The sequence below is a fragment of the Calidris pugnax genome, unplaced genomic scaffold, assembly GCF_001431845.1.
Source record: "Calidris pugnax isolate Ruff unplaced genomic scaffold, ASM143184v1 scaffold151, whole genome shotgun sequence".
Classification (NCBI taxonomy): Eukaryota; Metazoa; Chordata; class Aves; order Charadriiformes; family Scolopacidae; genus Calidris; species Calidris pugnax.
The window spans coordinates 17,183-37,109 of NW_015090874.1; the positions used below are offsets into that span (position 1 = coordinate 17,183).

A 19,927-nucleotide genomic window follows, 5' to 3' on the forward strand; every position below is an offset into this window, starting at 1 on the left:
CTGGGCTGCCCAGGGAAGGGGTTGAGGCCCCATCCCTGGAGGGATTTAAAAGCCGGGTTGCCATAGTGCTTAGAGACATGGGTTAGTGATGGGTTTTATCAGAGTGAGGTCGATGGTTGGACTGGATGATCTGAAAGGTCCCTTCCAACCTGGACGATTCTATGACTCTATTCTATGATTCCTCCAGCTGAATAAGCTTAACTCCAAGTTGGTACAACTCTTGCTCTGCTCTAATCTTACTATGTGTGTGGCGTAACCTGTTTGGAGTTGTCACTGTATCCATTAATTTTCCTGAAGGTTCTTCTGGAGGGGAAGGAGGACCAAGACAAGGAAACAAATAATGTGTTGGCTGTCCTGCAGAAACGGGAGCCTGCCTCTAGCCAGCAGCACAGGCTTCATGGTGCAGGGGCTTAGGGAGGCAGTGCTGTATCATGGTGTGATGGATTTATCAGAGCACGACCACAGATGTTCGTGAAATGTTCACGGTGCTGGAAACAAGTGGAAGGAAAGGTGCCTTTCATTTCTGGCATGAGACCTTTTCTTCTGGATACCTGTGAGATGCCTTTCCTCTGCAGGTGTGGGAGTAGAGGTAGGAGGGGCCGTCTGTTGAGAGCAAGAACTGTGTGTCTCAAAACTGTGTTTCTGTTTGCTATGAGAAGTCCTGACATTTCTGGCATGAGACCTTTTCTTCTGGATACCTGTGAGATGCCTTTCCTCTGCAGGTGTGGGAGTAGAGGTGGGAGGGGCCATCTGTGGAGAGCAAGAACTGTGTGTCTCAAAGCTGTGTTTCTGTTTGCTATGAGAAGTCCTGAAAGAAGGTACAAGAAACCTCCTAGTGAAATATTTATTAATAATCTGGGAGAGAAGGGTTCTTTTTGTTTGCAATTCAAAGCTTTAAAAGCTGAGGTGCCAACAGATAATTTACTGTTTGTCCCTGATTAATGTGTTTTACAGTCTTACAGGACTTGTTCTTGCTCCCTGTAACAGCTCTCTCTTCTGGGCTGGAACCACCTCCTTGCCAAGGGTGTCTCCCAACGAAAGGGGAAGCAAGTCCTGCCTCTTCCTGCCTTTGGGGCTTCCTCAGGGTTTTTTGACTCTGGCATCATAGGTGCTGATTTCCTGCCAGTGGCTGAACCCCTGCAGCTCCTGGGCTCCCGCACCCCATGTCTGTCCCCCATAAAAGGCTGTTTTCTCCCACCTGACTGTGTCTGTCGTCGGCGATTCTGGAGTGAGAGCTGGTGTTTTGGTGCTTGTGAGCATCTGCTCTGCAAGAGATTTCATTCAGAGATGATAAAAATCCTGTTCCTGCTTGTAACCTTTGTGCTGCGTGTCCTTCAGAGTGGTTTTGGAGCTGAAGAAGCCCTTGGCATTTCAGGCTCACCGTGATTCGACTCATTGGGAGGGAAGGAGAAGGGAAGGAGAAGGGAAAGGGGAACTCTACACTGGTTCCTGTGGAGAGCCTAATGGCCAGGGCTGATGGGAAGGAAGCCTGGCAGGAAACACCCCACAAACCATCTCTGGTGGGTAGGTTTTGCAGACTGGGAGAGGCTCATGGCTTGGTGCTCGCTACCACACGGCACTGAAGCAGCACCCACAGCCTTCCTCGTCCTGCTCAAATCCTAGCAGGACACAAGTGTCTTCTCACGTAGAGACAGGGCTTTTTTTTTTCTATGAGAATGGCCATTCCCTCAGTGAGGTCAGAGAGAGGGATGGAGGTGGAGCCGCTTCTCTGGGGCCTTCTCTGGGAGGACTCAGTGCTGATGGATGCAGGTCATCTCTGACCATCACCTTGCAAGAGACTTCAGCATTGCTCTCCTTGTGTGCTTGGTTTGTAAGAGGCTCCTGCTCCAGGCTAATGGCCCCCAGCACACCTGGGAAGGGAGGAGAAAGCAGCCATGGAGAGGCCATAGCAGGCCTGGTGCAACAATGTCCATCCCTAGGGTGAGTCTGTGCAGCTGGGCTTCACGGGAGGGAATCTCTCTCTGGGGAGCACATCCCTGATGTACAGAGGAGAGAGGCCTCACACCAATGTCTTTCACTCGCTGAGGAGTTCCTGCTGTGCTGATGCCTTGGGGAATCCCTGCAGGAGCTTCCTGTGCATCCCTACTTCTCTGACCCCCCGTGGACTGAAACTTTCTCTTCTGTTCCCTTGTTTCTGCACAGTAGAGCAATTTCTGCTCTCTGGAAATTCACTTGCAGGGCATAAGACACATAGCCCTATATAAACAATGACCAGGACCTTTGAAAACATTAAAAAACACGGAAAGAAATTTAGTCTGGAGAAGAGAAGGCTGAGGATATGGAAAGAAATTTAGTCTGGAGAAGAGACCTTATCTGTGTTTACAAGTTCCTAAAGGGTGGGTTGTAGGAGGATGGAGCCGGACTCTTTTCAGTGGTTCCCAGTGACAGGACGAGGGGCAACGGGCACAAGCTGGACCATGGGAAGTTCCACTCCAATCTGAGGAAGAACTTCTTTGGGGTGAGGGTGGCAGAGCCCTGGAAGAGGCTGCCCAGGGAGGTCGTGGAGTCCCCTTCTCTGGAGATCTTCAAGCCCCACCTGGATGCTCCTGAGTGATGTGCTCTGGGCAACCCTGCTTTGGCAGGGGAGTTGGACTGGATGGTCTCTAGAGGTCCCTTCCAACCCTGACAATTCTGTGATTCCATGAAATGTGTACTTACAGGGAAAGAGACAAGCTGAGGAGCCTTCCAGGAGGCTTCCGTGCCCCTGCTGCTGCTCCTCAAGGGCTAGCAGCATCGTGTGCACCCAGGCAAGGAGTAGTCTAGGGCTGAAAAAGCAAGAGGAGAGACAAAGTCCTAAACCCTCTGATAAGAAAACAAGGAGACTCACCAGCTGCTGTTGCTTGAAGCCTATGGGAATAAAGTTTCAGGCTTTGACAGCAAAAGAGAGGGGACGTGGTCACACAGCAGGGCTGAGAGGGGGGCTGCGGGGTCACCTCGTCATGGTGTGAAAGCCTGTGAAGGTGTGGGGGTGCCTCCTGCCACCAAAAGAGAGCCCTACAAAGTGTTTGGTATTGGAAGGGGGGGAAAAAACCCAGATAAAATATCAGATTAATTCCCATTTGGTAAATCAGGGACTGAAACAGCTTTCAAAGCATAAAGACTGTGCATTGTGTTGCCTTGAAAGCCAGACAAGGAGCACACAAAGAGGCTGCTGCTTTCATTTCCCTTCTGACCCCCAACATAGCACTACTGGACTTCGTCCTTGCCTCCTATGGACAAAGAGGATGCCTCCTTCATCCATTCCCAGCTTGAACTCACCTACTTCTCCTCAAGGAAACCTTATGACAACGATGGGAAACCATGTGGGGGCTCTTCCTTATCCCAGGAAAAAGATGGGGCGGGGGAAGAGCTTATGGAATAGGTCCATTTGGCCAGAAGCCCTGCAGTGAGCAGACCTGCCTAGGAACCCTCACCTCACATTTCCTGGAAGTACATTTTTTTCACCCTTAGACCTCTCAGAAAAGGGTCAAACCAAAAAAGGTAGGAAAACTATGAGTTTGTGTGCTGTTTCCCAGACCTGAGCCGAGCAGGCAGTAGAGGAAAATGGTGGAATATAACGATGGGAAACCATGTGGGGGCTCTTCCTTATCCCAGGAAAAAGATGGGGCGGGGGAAGAGCTTATGGAATAGGTCCATTTGGCCAGAAGCCCTGCAGTGAGCAGACCTGCCTAGGAACCCTCACCTCACATTTCCTGGAAGTACATTTTTTTCACCCCTAGACCTCTCAGAAAAGGGTCAAACCAAAAGGTAGGAATACTATGAGTTTGTGTGCTATTTCCCAGACCTAAGCTGAGCAGGCAGTAGAGGAAAATGGTGGAATATTTGACTTACTGGGGTTATCTCTATGTGTCTCCGCTCTCTACCTCCTTCAATGGTTCGAGGACTCCATTGAGGGGAGAGGTGGCTTGGGCAGTATTTTTGGAGCCTCCAGAGCCCAGTGTCAGGCAACCAAGGACTGACTTCTCTGCAAGGGACTGGCTTGCTGGTCTGGAGCACTCCGATGTTAAAAGACACCAAACACTCATTTATGGGTCACTCTGACATTAAAAGACACCAAACACTCATTTATGGGTGCTGTTTTGGATGGAAGTCAAACACTGCTAACACCTACGGACCACAAGTCAAGCAGGTTTTCAAGTCATCTCAGTGCAACCAGGGCAAACCGTGGGCAGGTGAACAGAGAGAGGCAGTCATCTCAGTGCAACCAGAGCAAACCGTGGGCAGGTGAACAGAGAGAGGCAGAGAGGAGGAGACAAGTAAGAAAACGACAAGAGAAACTGGATTTATAAGGAGGAGACGAGTAAGAAAACGACAAGAGAGACTGGATTTATAAGGCCAAAGTAGTGCAAAGAAGCTAGAAAATAAAGCCTTTTTAGAGCTTTCTTTCAAAATATCCCCTCCCCCATCCCCCAGCTCCAGTTAATAATTTAGCAATTTGTTTAAACACAGGTAGACTATAAAATTATTTGAAGGAGAGGTGGCATTTAAAATTATTTTGTCCTCTTAGCCCAGCAGTGTCTCTTTGAATGGAATCAGCTGAGCATCTTGTTACCTGGTGGGGATTTTCCCCTGCGTAGCCACTCTGGGTTTAATGTGTATGAGATGCAGGGATATGTCACTGTAATAACTCAGGGTGCAGCTCCATAACGTACTTTCCTCTCTCCGTTTGCCTGCAGGTGGAAGTAGCTGGTTACTGCAGACAGAAAACTGGTTTTGCTGCTGTTCTGGCACTGAATGTGCCCCGTGAGTTTGCAGGTATGAGCCAGGCAATAAGAGATATGAATGCAATAAACTCAGAGCTGGAGATCAATCCAAATGACAGCGCCGATTTGGTAAATGTAAAAATTCCAGCACCTCCCACCCTCTGCTGGGCATAAAGGAGTAAAACCCTCAGGTGCCCTTGGAGCAGCTGTGTGGGTGCTATGCACCTCTACAGCAGCCCCACAGGTGTGGGCAGGTGCTGAGAATTCCCACATTACTCTGGAAACTTTTAAGCAAAACACTTGTGCATCGGCCACTTTTATTTTCATAATTACTCTGCAGGTGGACAACTGTGTGATGCCCGTTCTTGGTCTAGGAGACACCCAAAGATCCTCAGCATTTATACAGCCTCCCCTGTAAAACACCTTATAGCCTTAAAATAGGGTGTTTTGAATCCCTGCCAACGACTATGGACAAGTTGCACTTTCATTTACATCTCTACGAGGCCTTGGGAGCCACAGCACCGTGTCAGGTATGGAGTCGCTCAGATTTTAGCCACTGAGAGAGAAACTTTTATATGACCTTCTCATTTCCACCTTCATTTACATCTCTACGAGGCCTTGGGAGCCACAGCACCGTGTCAGGTATGGAGTCGCTCAGATTTTAGCCACTGAGAGAGAAACTTTTATATGACCTTCTCATTTGGCAATTTTGCCTTAACCTGCACTGTTTATTCCTCAAAATGACACGTTTTCTTCATTCACTGACACACAGCCAGGTTCTTCCTTCCATCGCAGCTCAATGTGTTTACATTTTAAAACATATATGGAGAATTTGGCTTTCTTATGAATAATAAGCTGAAATAAATGAAGTCTAGGAAGCCTGGAGTGTATTTACCTTCTCCTTTGTTACACATACTTTGGAAATGCAATAATTTAAGTATATAACTGCTTACCTTTCCAGTGTTTTGATGCTCTTGGTCCCATGATAACCTGCAGTCTGTCTAGGCAAATATAGAGGCACTATGAGTGGCCTGGGGTTAGCCTGGCTGGCACCAAAGCTCTGGTGGCACCAAAAGAGACCCCAGCTTGCTTTCTCCTCTGAAACCAGCTTGAAGACAGATAGGACTTTCGCGTCTCTTGACCCTCGTCAGCAGACATGGGTCTCACTGACTCCTGAAGATTCCCTTTCTGGTGGCTCCCTGCTGCTTCATTATTCTCTGCATCACATTTGGTGCCTGTGGCTGGGCAGAAGTCCTGTCTACACACAGAGTGGTAACTTCTACTGCTGCCTGGGTGTTTTCTTTCTCTAAAGTTTCCTTTAACTGCTACCAAGCATCTGAAGAGGCAGCACAATTCCCTTTGAAGTGATTTCAGCTTTGCCAAATTAACACTAATTATGAGGTCTTCCTATCGGTTACTGGAGACACCACCTGGAAAGTGCTGCAGTTTTCCTCCTATGATGCTTCTCCCCTGATCAAGCAAGTCAGAGTGAAGACATCCACACAAGACAAACACAGACGTGTCCGAAATGCTGCCAGAGACACGGCACACACAAAGCAAGCATCAGAGCTGAAATCACATGGGTAAAGATCTGAGAAAGTCACTTTTTAAAGATTCCTGTCTCACCATACATCTACTCATCTAGAGTGACACTGGGTCCAAAAAGACAGCTCACTCCACCGTCTCTAATTCCGAACCCAGACTGAGAACATGCCACTTCCTAAAATTCATCTTCCCAGTTAAACAGAATTTCTTTACTCCAGAAAGAGCTGGAATTAAAAAGAGCAGCAAAGGGGCTGCTGGGTAGCATCCCTGACCCTTCTCTCAAGCCCTTTGCAGTCCCCTTGTCTGCAGCAGATGTCTCTCCACCAGAGAGCGCATCGGTGACACCGATGAGCACAGCTGGGTAGAAAAAACACCCTCCTGCTCTTTTGAGCTGCTTTCAGAAATGTGACCGTGCCTAATTAATTGCACTAACTACTTTCTGTAGCTCAGGAACTGGCTTATCAGGTGGCCTTTCATCAACTGTCACCTTAGTGTTTTAAATACAGAAAGACAGACCTTTGAAATCTGCTTTTAAAACTAACAATAAAATCTGATATTCTCCTTCAAGCAACAAGCCGTGTCATTTCAGAGGCTACTTCTGGCTGCTGCAGCTGTAACAGTTGCTCGTGCTCTGCCTGCACAGAGCTGTGTGAGAGGGGACAGTCTTGTAAACTGTTCCTACAGCCAGTGGCTGTTCTTTCCACAACCCCATTTATCCAACCAACCCATCCCAGTGACTTTCTTTGGATGCCTTTTGCCCCCGTGTCCGCAAGACACCAGGAATTTTCCATGGAGCAGGAGTTTAATAAGACTGTGATTTGTTTCATGTCTTTCTGGCATTAGGGCATCAGCAATCAGAGCATCCTGGAATCAAATGCCACGCAATCTGAGCAGGACCACGCGCCCCAGCCTCCCCTCCCTCTTCTTGTGGCACCCAGATGTGAGGTCTGGGGGAGGTGGAGCAAGGTGGGGAGAGAAGGAGGAGGAGAAGGAAAGGGACAGAAGTATCATTCAGCTTATGCATTTTTTCATTATCCACGAAAGGTTGTAAACCAGAGAGATGGGCTGCAAATACACAACTTACTCATTTGCTCCCGTGAGATGTTCCTCCATCTTCAGTTCTTTTGTCTTACTCCCATGTGTAATCAGCCTGCAGGATCAGGAGACCGGGTTCCTAAACCTTTCAAGGGTTTATTTTATGCAGAATTAGGAATTATGGCTGCTGTACAAGGTTAGTAGTGTGTGCTGTGTAAGGCATAAATAAGTCTTCAGAGAAACCAAGATACAACGGGTTGTTGTTTTACAATCACTCCGAAAGCAGGAAATTCAGTCATTTGCCAAGCCCCATGTGATGTGTTCATCAGAAAAAATTCGGCAAAAGGCAGAAATAATTCTGGGCTAATGTAACTCCAGGGGGGAAGGTATCACTGGTATGTAACAACAGTACCTACTGGAGAGAATGTCCCTTGCTTGTCCTGGAATAAGCTTCTGCAGACACAGAATTTACTTTATACGATTCATCTCAGGACCTGCACCACAGAGAACTTACTTTATACGATTCATCTCAGGACCTGCAGATATAAAAGTATCTGAGAGGTTGTCTAACGAAAATAGAGTAAGAAGAGATCAAATACAAGACATAAGTGTCTGAGAGTTAAATGATTGTCTAACAAAAATAGAGTAAGAAGAGATCAAATACAAGAAAGAGTTGTTAACCTCAAATGATAAATACATTTCTATTCATTAACTCCTTCTGTTAGAAGGGAAAATTAGGAAAATTACCATTCTGGCTAACTGATTAATGTTCTTCCTTCAACATCCATCATCTTAGCATATGGAAATCTGCAAGGGATTTTAAGAATATAACATTAAAAATTCTCCTCATCTGTTTCCTCAACTGACATCTGACAAATTAGAAACAGAGTGGAAACAGATATTATTTGCACACAAAACGAGCCCCTAAGCAAAACATTGTGAGAAATAGTTGAATCATTAGGAAAATATAGATGTTCCTAAATATTTACAACTTCCATGCGCCAGCAAACACAACGCAGCAGGCTCATGGAGAACTTTTCTTTCCACACAAGTGAAAAATGACTGAGAGGTAGCAATCTCCAGCTGAGTGAAGGTCAAGCACAGCCAAGCTCCCTTGGTGCTTGCGGACAGCTATTAGCTTGTGGTCAGTCTGGAACTGGAGGAGCAGGCTAGGAGATGACCTTTTGGACCTTTTGGAGCTCCAGCCACCTCTAGGGTTGAGAGCAAGACCTTAGCTGGTGTGCCTGTTATGCTGTGCTTCTTTGGAAAAAGAGATATTAAATTAAGATTAGATTCTCTAATACAACTTATAAACCACATGAACTTCAGCGTTGCGAAACTTCAAAAGCAGCACAGATGAACCATCTTCTTTGGATCAAAGGTTTATTTTTAATGACACAGCACTGGAAAACATAAGTTACAGATGACTTTTTGATACAGGATACATTATATATCTTATTTTAAAAGGATCTGTGAAGGTATGCTGCATAAATACATATAGTGAAAATATATTGTGTTTATTTCTTCTTCAGAGATTAGTTCTGTTTCTTTTTTTTTTTTAAATTTATTCAGCCAATTAAATAAAAAAGTATAGATTAGCATCATAACAGCTCCCCCTCCAGATTATCTCATTGTAACTACTGCAGCTGGGAGAGGAGACCGAGCCATGCCTTCTCAAAGGTTTAGCAGCTTTGAACATGATGTTATTCATCATCTCAGAATGAAAATTTCACATTACAAACACAGATACTGGAATCATGTTTTGGCAATGGAGCAGCTAGTTTTGCTTTGGAACAAAACCGTTTCCTGTAATGCCAGACAGTGAAAGAGCAATGCATGTACTGATGGTACTACACAGTCAGAGAACTACCATGGAGTCGTGAAAATGCATATATATCCATATGCACTTATATACACACATAGAAATTCCTGTGTGTGTATATATATCTTATGCATGTCCAAAAATAACATTGAAAAACGTTGCAGCAGTTAATTATTTTCTTTTTTTTAACACATGAAACTTATAATAGTTTGACCTCATTACTACAGGATAACTAATTCAATCTTCTGCAGTGCAACTCAATACAATACACTTAGTGCAGAGAAGTTAAGGTTTTGGTATTGAGGAGGCTAATTTCAGATTTCATGGGGAAGGACCAAATACAGGATCACCATAGCTCTGACAAAGCACAAACAAACCTGTTGCCACATACGTGTGAACAAATAAGGACATTTCTTTTTTTATTTGAAATTTTTTTTTTGTTTTTTTTTTTTTTCACGTACTGCTTCAGAAATCGCTAGCTTAACTGTTTGCATTCATGCTCATTTTGATATGTTTCAACAAGCTTTGTCTGGCACCAGTCTGTAAACCATTAACAGCTTAAACTACAAAAAGGTGAGCTCCTGTGTTTCAAAGAGGTTAAAAACCTACTGGGCTGAGCTTCGTACCGCGTTCGGCTGCCTGAGAGGAGAACTACTCCAGGTGGCGCGTGAAGTTCTCTGGGAAAAGTCCTTTGTAAGTGTTTGCATCTCTGTACTGAAGCCACTCCCATTCCTTAATGCCTGTCAACCAGCCAGCCTCCTGCAAGGAAAAAGACAGAACCTCTTTAATCTTCGGGTCTCCCCCCCCTAGATTTGGTCCTTCAGTTAAAGAGCAGTCTCTGATTTTGCACAGATGGTTTTCTCTGTTCTGCCAGGCCACAGTTTTGTGAGACTGTATGGCCTTTAGCCCATCCAACCCCTAGCTTTACTCTGCTCTGGTGAGACCTCACCTGGAGTATTGTGTGCAGGTCTGGAGCCCTCAATATAAGAAGGATATAGACCTGATGGAGAGGGTCCAGAGGAGGGCCACAAGGATGATCAGGGGGATGGAGCACCTCTGCTACGAGGACAGGCTGAGGGAGCAGGGGTTGTTCAGCCTGGAGAAGAGGCTCTGGGGAGACCTAATAGCAGCCTTCCAGTACCTGAAGGGAGCCTACAGGAAGGCTGGGGAGAACCTGTTTAGAAAGGCCTGTAGTGACAGGACGAGGGGCAATGGCTTCAAGCTGGAGGGGAACAGATTTAGATTGGAGATTAGAAGGGGGTTCTTCACTGTGAGGGTGGTGGAGCACTGGAACAGGTTGCCCAGGGAGGTGGTTGAGGCCCCATCCCTGGAGATATTCAAGGTGAGGCTCAACGAGGCCCTGGGCAACCTGGTCTAGTTGGGGGTGTCCCTGCTGACTGCGGGGGGGTCGGACTAGATGACCCTTGGAGGTCCCTTCCGGCCTGGGAAATTCTATATTCTATTCTATTTCTATAGCTGAACTCAAAACTGGATAATCAAGTCTTCCATATCACCCAATACTAAACCAGATCTGCATCTGTGCAAATCTCTGTTGTTGGTCTCTTTTTCAAAGTTGCCACAATAATATTGGCAGACTTGCACACTAAGAGCACAGCAGTGGGCCAGAAACATTATACAATACCATACACGGAAGAAAAAATAGTTTTGAATCCAAATTTTTTTCCTCCTGAGAGTTCTTTTCTCTCGTTCGTGTATCAGCTGTCAGAAGAAACAACAGTTCTTGCAATCTCTGGAATTTCTATATCCAGAAGCTCAAATTTAGGTAATATGCAATTATTTTTAAAAAAAAACCACCTGGAAACCTAAACCAAAACTTGGCCATGGCACACAAATCACCAACAGTCCAAGCAATCAAAAGAGAGTTTTCTTATTGAAGTGTTCTCTTAGGTGGGATGCAATTCTACCTGGAATAAAATCACAAAAAAACCCTGGAAACCTAAAGCCATGGCACACAAATCACCAACAGTCCAAGCAATCAAAAGAGAGTTTTCTTATTGAAGTGTTCTCTTAGGTGGGATGCAATTCTACCTGGAATAAAATCAACATGGCATTTTTTAAATATTATCAACCTGTTCTAAAATCAATGTGGCATTTTTTAAATATTATCAACCTGTTCTCATCTCGCTAATTCGGTAACTCCGTGCTTTTAAGAAGAGGAGCCAGAGCAAAGCCATAATGACCAGGGAATTTCTAATGCTGCCACGTTATTATGGCACAGAGAGCACATAAGGAGGTAATTCAAATGGATTATTACATACACCACCAGGTCATGATTGCTGAGGGGCTGCATCTGGTGGTGGACTGACTCTTTGCCCCAAAATAAGCTTCATTAGAGCAGATATGTCTTAGGTATGGCACTGCCTGGGTACACGTGACTGGGGTGACTGGTTTTTGAAGCATGTGAAATATCTGAGAGGAAGGCAAGAGGAACTACAGCTTTCTAGCACAGGCAGAGTAGATCGTATGAAGGAATTAACAGTTTCACTGGATAACAACTTTAACTCAAGACTAATGGAAAAATTGAAGCCCCTGGGTGGGACTGTTTTTTGGGAATACAGGCTGATGGTACCAGCTACATTAGAATTATGGGTTTAGACAGGTCAATTTTGAAGGAGAATAGAGTAGCAAAGATAAAAAGACTCTATATAAATCAACAAAGTACCTGGCAAAAGACAAAGAGATTAAGCTTTATGGTGATGTTAAACACAAAGGGCAAATATGTACTGAGTAATAAAGATATGACCAGAATGGTTTCAGAAACATGAATACATAAAGGTTTATTTTCTCCATCACTGCACACAATTTACTCCAATTAATGCTAATGGAATTTCAATGCACACCACAAGACAAGAATATACTTCGTGGATTCACCAAGCGAAGATAAAGCATATTTAATACTTAACATCCTAAGAAAAACCAGACTGAAGACAGAGAGCAGATTTTGCTATCCTTACAGCAGTGTCCTGTTTTGAAAATACCGGTAACAAAATTACTTGAACTGCCCACGAGATAGAGTGCAGCATGATTTTAGTAAGGATAACAGAAATTATCCCTATAAAAAGGGAAAAGCGCCCTGTTGAAAAAAAATATCTTTTTTTCTGGAATAATAAAAAAAAAACAACCCAAAAACTTAACACAAAAAACAATTACCTGTCTCTTGCATTAAAATAAAGCTCAGCTGAGATGAGGAACGCTGGTTATTACCTCCCTTTGGACAGCATCAACCACTGAACCAATTTCAAATACAGCCCCCAGCACTCATATGTGCTTAGAGTGTTAGCATTTCGACTTGTTTTAAGAAATATTCTTCATTGAGGGCAGTGCTCGCAGCTGCCTCACTAGGCAGGATCCAGTCCCCCATCTCTCAGACCCTAAATCCAGGGGAGACTTTTCACCAGTGCTTACTGGTACCAGCAGATGCCCACGAAGAGGCTGGTGCAGCACAGTCTTCTCTTTTAAAGCAGTGCCCAAAAATCAATTCACTTCGCCGCAGTTCAGTTTAAGGTGGGGAATAAAAGAATTTGAAAACTCAACTCGAAACGCACCGTTGAAACAAAATGAAATGTCTTCAATGAAATTAAACTGTTGTATGATGCAGGTCTGGGCTGCCAGAAGGCAGAGTTTGCTTCAGAGGCGTGCCCCACGTGTAGCAGCACCTCCCTACACCTTGCCTATAGGCCAGCACAATCTGTGTGCAGTCTCTGTGCTCTCTATTATTTCTCCAAATCCATGTGTGAAAGCTCTGAACACCTAGGGCCCACGTAATCAATTCTACTGCAATATTGGGACAAGATGATGTATAGCAACATAATGTACCATTTGTAAGTCAACTTCCAGATTAAGTCTCTGTGTGCACTCGTACCTGTACAAAATCCACTAGAAAATAGCATAAAAAAAAAAGCCCTAGTAAATATGCTGAGGTTGGATCCTGCTAGCAGAATATATCTGGGGCTTCAGCTGTAGCCAACTATGCCATTTAGTCTCAATGAAACCAAGTACAAAGACAAAAATTATGATTTTCACGTTTTCTAACAGTAATGACATTTTGAATACGCACTCCAATTAACTATAATCTGTGAGAAAAAAGCTGAGACAAAGGAAAGCGTCAACAAAAGAAAGAACCACATGTTTTTACCTGATCAGCCGTGGTCTCAGAAGGAATTACTAGTACAATGTCTCCTCGTTTTAGATTAAGCTCATCGCTGTTAGCTGCCTCAAAATCGTGTAGAACTTCAACCTGCAGAAAGTAACAGCAAACATGGTGATGTGACCTAAATGGAGGTATTTTCTTAAAAAAATTCTCTGTTAAATCTTTATTGAAAAAAAAAAAAAGAATAAAAAGAATAAAATAATAATGTGTCTTCTTTATGCAAACATACAGCTATAAGAAGGTACATTCAAATCATTAATGTTGACATTTATAGGGGCCTCCCAGTACCTGAAGGGGCTACAGGAGAGATGGGGAGGGACTCTTCATCAGGGAATGGAGTGATAGGATGAGGGGTAATGGTTTTAAATTGAAAAAGGGAAGATTTAGATTAGATACTAGAAAGAAATTCTTTATTGTGAGGGTGGTGAGACACTGGAACAGGTTGCCCAGAGAAGCTGTGGCTGCCCCATCCCTGGAGGGGTTCAAGGCCAGGCTGGATGGGGCTTGGAGCAACCTGGTCTGGTGGGAGGTGTCCCTGCCCAGGGCAGGGGGGTTGGAACTCCATGATCTTTAAGGTCCCTTCCAACTCAAACCATTCTATGGTTCTATGACATTGATTCATGCCAAAGCTTTCCATTCACATCTTTGGAAGCAGGAACAGCATGCCAAAGTTTTCCATTCACATCTTTGGAAGCAGGAACAGCTTAAGTAAATCGTCTCCAGACTACCAAAGGAAACCCAAGATTCTTTCCCAAGGTCACAAGATCTCATGGAGAGATGATACTGCAACACCCCACAAGTACCAGCTCTCAGACAAGTCCTGCCACCCCGATTCCTTCTGTGTAAGGAACTAGCTCTCATTCCCCACTACCATTACCAGATCCGAGAGAGGGGTGGCAGAATTTTGCACACAGAATTGGGAAAAACTCACAAGAACTGGTATTTCAGACTCTCTCTCATTCTCTTGTTGTGGTCACTGGATATTATATTCTTGCTGTAAACATCCGTGGAAATTTGAGTGGGACATAAATTACCCATTTCAACAGGTGATCAAAGAGGTGAGTAATGGGAACCCTACCTAATGTTCACCCTGCAAAGAGCCCCCATTTACTGGCAGATGGGTATGCCAAAAATATCTGTCTTTCAAAGAGGTGATTATTAGAGCATTGGCAGGATCAGCACGTCATTGTGTATGGGTCATTATAACTAAACAGTTCTACTTCCTTAAGAGGTGTTATTCTAATTTTCTCAAAGCACAGCCAGTTCCATGGTAACTCTGCAATAATGAAAGAAAAAATGGCATCAAGAACATCAGCTTCTCTTTACTTATGTCTGACCTAAGAGAATGTGATGAAAAACAGAAGATGAACTATGTCGGCATCTCTGAGTCATAGTTGCTCAATACTCTTCACCCTCACCTTAATATTATTCTCAAGGTTTGCTGAAAACATTGAGCAATAAGAACAGGCCAAGAAGAATGGCATACTTAAGGGGTGCTATGGGACTAATTAGTCTGAACTATGCAAATTAGAATAGGAAGCATGTAAAGTTCATCCATCCTCAAGGAGCTTTCCTGCTGCTCAGTGATTCTGAAGTGAGAAGCATCATCAAAGAACCTTGCGAACCAGGAAACCCTATGGGTCTTGCCAGCCAAGGAGAGGATTTCTCTTATTTCTCATTAAACTTTTCTGTTTGATTGCCCTAACAGTTTATAATATTACTGAAGTCACAGAATGACATTTTAGCCTCATTTATGTGAATTGTAGAAGTCCCATGGGTTTCAATAGAACCAAAACTTCCACTGTAGATTTTCAGGCCAGAAAAATGCCACTTTTTAATACTCATAGAATGGTTTGGGTTGGAAAGGGACCTTAAACATCAAATATATTGTTAGTATATCAGATATATGGTTAGCATATAATATACAATATTGCTGGCTAACCCTGTGCAGCGCAGTTTTGCTCAATATATTAATTTTCAGTATGTTAGCATATAATACACAATATTGCTGGCTAACCCTGTGGCAGTGCAGTTTTGCTCAATATATTAATTTTCAGTAGTAATTTGGCGAGACAAAGGGGTTCTTGTACTTCAGTGAGTGTTACAGCTACAGGAGGATACGCACAGCGAGGACGGTGTGCAGGAAATGCATCTTCTCTGACTTCACATATGAAGCAACAACACAATGTTAAAGTTGTGTTTAGGGGTATTTGTGTTAAACTAAGCATCCTTTGGCCTCAGGAAATCATCCCACAGCCTGCACAGACAGACACATCCCCAGAAGCTAGATCTGATGCCTAAAAGAAGAATGAAGAAGCAAACCTTAAAGAGAAAGCCGGGTGGCATCGCAGCAGCTGCGTCTTCTGCTGGAACAGGCTGATCTTGAGAAGGTGCAGCCTGGATTTCTTCAGTGGGTTTCTGCTTACTTCCATCTTGGGAAGTTTCACTGGGAGCAGTGTCAGTGCCCTGAGTGCCCGGCTCTGCTGCAGCATCTTTGGACTCGTTCGTGACAACTTCATGTTCTTCTCCCTCCCCCTCGTTGTTTGATGCTGGCTCTATTACCACCGAAGGGATGCTGCTGGCCTTGTCCTGGGGGAAAAGAAACCCACAAACAAACCACAAGAGCAGTGTAAGAGTATTTAGTGCTTTACTTCAAGCAGGAAAACACAATTGTTTGTTTGTGGCACGGGGCATACATGGAAATGGAGATTTCTTTCTCCCCCACAGTGGATTCTGACATTAAGACAGAAAACAGTACTTGTGCAAGAATGTAAAGGAGTAATCCCTTCCCCATTTCCACCATTCCCCTTAGCCCTCCTAGGTCTACTTTCTATATTGCCACAAATCATTGCAGTAAATAATAAAAATGCTCTGTAGGTAGTTTAGGTTTCATTTTCAACATGCATGAAAATGAACGGACCTTTCCCCTCCACCCTGCTCTGTAAATGGGTTTGGCTAAGGCCACAGGTTCCAGGAGTCACATTGCTTTGGGAGTTCAAGTCAGCAGCATAATAGTGATATAAAGGGGATGAATTAGATTAGATCTGAGGAAGAATTACTTTCCTGAGAGGGTGGTCAGGCCCTGGAACAGCCTGCCCCGGGAGGTGGTGGAGTCACCATCCCTGGAGGGATTTAGGAAATGTGTAGACGTGGCACTTCAGGGCATGCTCTAGTGCCTAAGATTATTGGTTTGTGGCTGGGTGCGATGTGGTGGGGTGTTGTGGGGGTTTTTTTTGTTGTATTTGTTTTGGTTTGGATTTTTTTGAGGTTCGACTTGATGATCTCAGAGGTCCCTTCCAACCATGGTGATTCTGTGATTTATATAAAACAAAGTAATGCTGTTGGATAGGACACGGTGCCATGACACAAGAAAAATCCATTACTTTTTCTGCCTGTTTCTCCAGAAAGCCCTGTTAGGTTGTATGCTGAAGCTTGTCTCCACAGAGGAGCACAGAGGGACAACAGCCCAAACAACACCCTGCCCATGCTGCTCCCTGGCCCATCACAGGAGCCACCAGCCTATTAAGTCCCATCTCCGCATGCCCAAGGGAGCACAGGGGCACAAAGGCAGGAGCAACCCAAATCAAGGACTCAGGAGGAGAGAAGCTCTGTGTGTGTCCCTCCCAGGAGAGCTTCAGCCTTGCTGCTGGTGGCACCCGGGGGCACGGAGCTGCAGCAGCCTCGCCTCTCTCGGGCTGCTGAATCTGTCCCAGTTCCCCTAACACACCCTACGGCGCACCAACGGGAGTCACCTGAGCAACATCAGCCTCCTTTTCTTCTCCCTGAGCTCTGTCACCTTCAGCAACACCCTCCTGCTGGGTGGTGGCGGTGCCGTTCCCAGCTCCTGCTGTCACATCCTCTGCTGCCGCAGCCGCCTCCGTGACAGGTACCACCTACAAACAACAGGAGGGACAGGAGTTCAGGATATCTGCTGGAGAGACCACAAAACCAACCTCTGGGTGGTGCCAACCCATGGCCTTGGTTTCACTGAGGTTCCTCCTGATTTTGGGGTGGGAAAGCTCATGCAGGGAAGGTGATTAACAGGTGGGAGAGAGACATTCGTGAAACCTCACTGGGCACCGCTTAGTAGAGTCCTCAGGTGTCACTGCTGCAGTGACAGTTTGCCAGGGCTCTAGTATTTTTTCCTCCTCTTGCATCCCAGCTGCATTGTGGAAGAAATTCTCCACAGTTTCTGCTGAAGAGGAGGAGCTTGCAAGCTGTTCAGGGGTCCAAAGGACCCTGCTACTGTAAGGCCTTTCTCCTGCTACCGTCACCTACCTCTAGACCTGGGCTGGCTTCAAAAACACTGCCTTAATTACAGACTCCTTTCTAATAGAATTGCAAATCAGGCTATATCAGCAGAAGCAAATAGGTTCTACAGCTGGATAAAGATCAGAAATCTTCAGATTCCACCTGTTATCAGAAAAAAAAAAACAACCAGAACACATAACCGTAAAGATCTATAGCTAGGTCAGTATATATAAAAAAAAAAAGAAATATTCATAAAAGCCCATCCAGTCTGGATATGACTGAACCATTTGTCATCAGTCCATGTAGACAAGTTAAGACATGTTTTGTTCCAGCTCTTGAAAGGTGGATAGAAAATTACCTGCCTATAGAACAAGGTTGAATCTTTCATCCAGCAGAGACTGTTGTAATTCAGGTATCACCCTAATATTTGTACTGGTGTATACTGGTGTGTGCTCACAGTAGCACACTGGATACATCCTCACAGCCTAAGGGCTGGAGGGTGGAAGGTAAATGAAAAACTCATTCTTGTTAATCCAATTAACTTCAACACAGAACTTTATGGCAGATAGCGCCACAATAAAGTAAAAAGACTGAAGAAAAACTGTTTTCTTGTCTTTCTAACGTCAAGTTGGCAGAGATATCTCTGCTCCCCAGTTAACAGCCTGATGCTCTTTGTTTCCTCAGTTTGATCTTTCCTCTGCGGATGAGGCTAACTGAGCTGCCTGAACCCAACCTGAACCACCTGCAATTCTTCATGGCTGTTTTCCAGGCAGTGTTTTTCAGCAATATCTAATATTCAGCACTACTCCTAGTCGCTGCTATTAACTGAGGTGACAATAAAGAAATTCTCCCGGAGTCCTTGAAGGGAGAAAATACTGTGGGGTGTTGTAGAAATCGGGGGAGAAACTTCAGTTTAATTTGCAAATGCTGCTGATGAAGGATGCCCCACTGTAAAAAAAAGATGTAACGTCAAAGGACATGGACAGATGTTGACATCTTCTCCTGTGACTTGTAAGGCACACAAGCCTGTCACTCACCCTATTGCCAATTTTAGCAGCCTTGACCCAAGAAGATGCCCAAATAAATGCTGAGTGTAAAAGCCCCAGAAGAGGCTGGTAGAAAGAGGGGGGACAGTGTGCGAACCGGATTGATTTTATACCACGCGCGTCTAACAGCACGCTGCCAAAATTGATCTGTCTGTCTGCTGTGATTAGGATCAACGCTTGTTTTCTCTTGATTGGATTTGTATAGCCCATTTTATTTCAGCAAGGAGGAGAATGCTAATTTACACGAATCAGCTTTCTGGTGCCCCACAGAGAAAGGGTGACTCTGGCAGCTGTAGCCGTGGGTCGCTCCCTGTAATAGTGCAGCTCACAATTGCACAACCATTTGTTCTCGTGTCTCAGAGCACAAAACCAATGTAAGCTCGATGATTAAAAAAAGGCTTTTACAAAAACACGTGTGAGGCAGCACAGAATGAACCTCACTATCAGCCTCAAATATATTTGAGTAATGCAGAAAAGAAAAAAAAAAAAGAGGAAGGCTCATCCGACTGAATCCATACAGTGAACCCCTTGCAGATACAGTTACCTGTATTACCTTATTTCATATGCAAAACCAGTCCTACAAACCTCTTTTCCACAAATATATCAGTAATATTAGAGAGCCTAATGTCATCATTAATATTAGACAGCCTCATAATATTCCAAATTAGCTATCTCTAGCAGTATTACTGACATTTGGACAGTTGTCCCATTACACCAGCCACACAGGGGACGAAGAAAGGGTCATCCAGTATAACGAGGGCTGTGATAGAGGAACCACTTGATTGCTTTAATTGCAGGAGAAGTGAAAGCTCCTTTACCCGGGATGCAGCCAATTCACATGATTGCACTCTCCTCTCATTAACACAGCTGTTAATGAGAGAGAGGGGAGAGGAGAAGGGCTACTGAGCCTGGTGCTGGGGGGCTGCCAGAGTTGCTCCCGGAGCTATGCCAGTTTTCCAGACCTGAAAATCTTGCCCGGTGGCTGGATTTAGAAGGGGACTGGGTAATTTTTAAGACAGTTGGTCATAATCGCAGCTAAGCTTGCTAATATAATGTCAAGAGGAACTGATCATTATGCTTTGGGGAATACATCAGTTGCTTTCAAAGTCTTGGAAGACTTTTGGGGTACTAGTGAAGAATTTGTTATGCAAGTTACAGTATCTAAGGGACCACCCTCCACTGGAGGCCAGATAGCAGCTTAGCAAATAGCTTCATCTCTCATAGCAGCTCTTCTGCATACAGTAGTACTGCTATTTTAAACAGAACACAGTGTCAAACTCACCAGAGAAGAGACCTCAACTTCTTAAGGACAAGTGATATTAGAAAAATAAAG

General features: G+C 44.6%; 1 protein-coding gene across 1 annotated transcript in view; it reads right to left on the reverse strand.

Moving 5' to 3' along the window:
- Positions 1–8,673: 8,673 nt before the first annotated feature.
- AMPH (amphiphysin) overlaps positions 8,674–19,927 on the reverse strand; it is a 152,164-nt gene continuing 140,910 nt past the window's right edge. Inside the window, exons 21-22 of the mRNA XM_014946158.1 lie at positions 13,283–13,384; positions 8,674–9,885 (exon numbers count right to left, since the gene is read on the reverse strand). Coding sequence (XP_014801644.1) covers positions 9,778–9,885; positions 13,283–13,384 — 210 coding nt within the window. The 3' untranslated portion in view covers positions 8,674–9,777. The remainder of the gene's footprint in view (positions 9,886–13,282; positions 13,385–19,927) is intronic.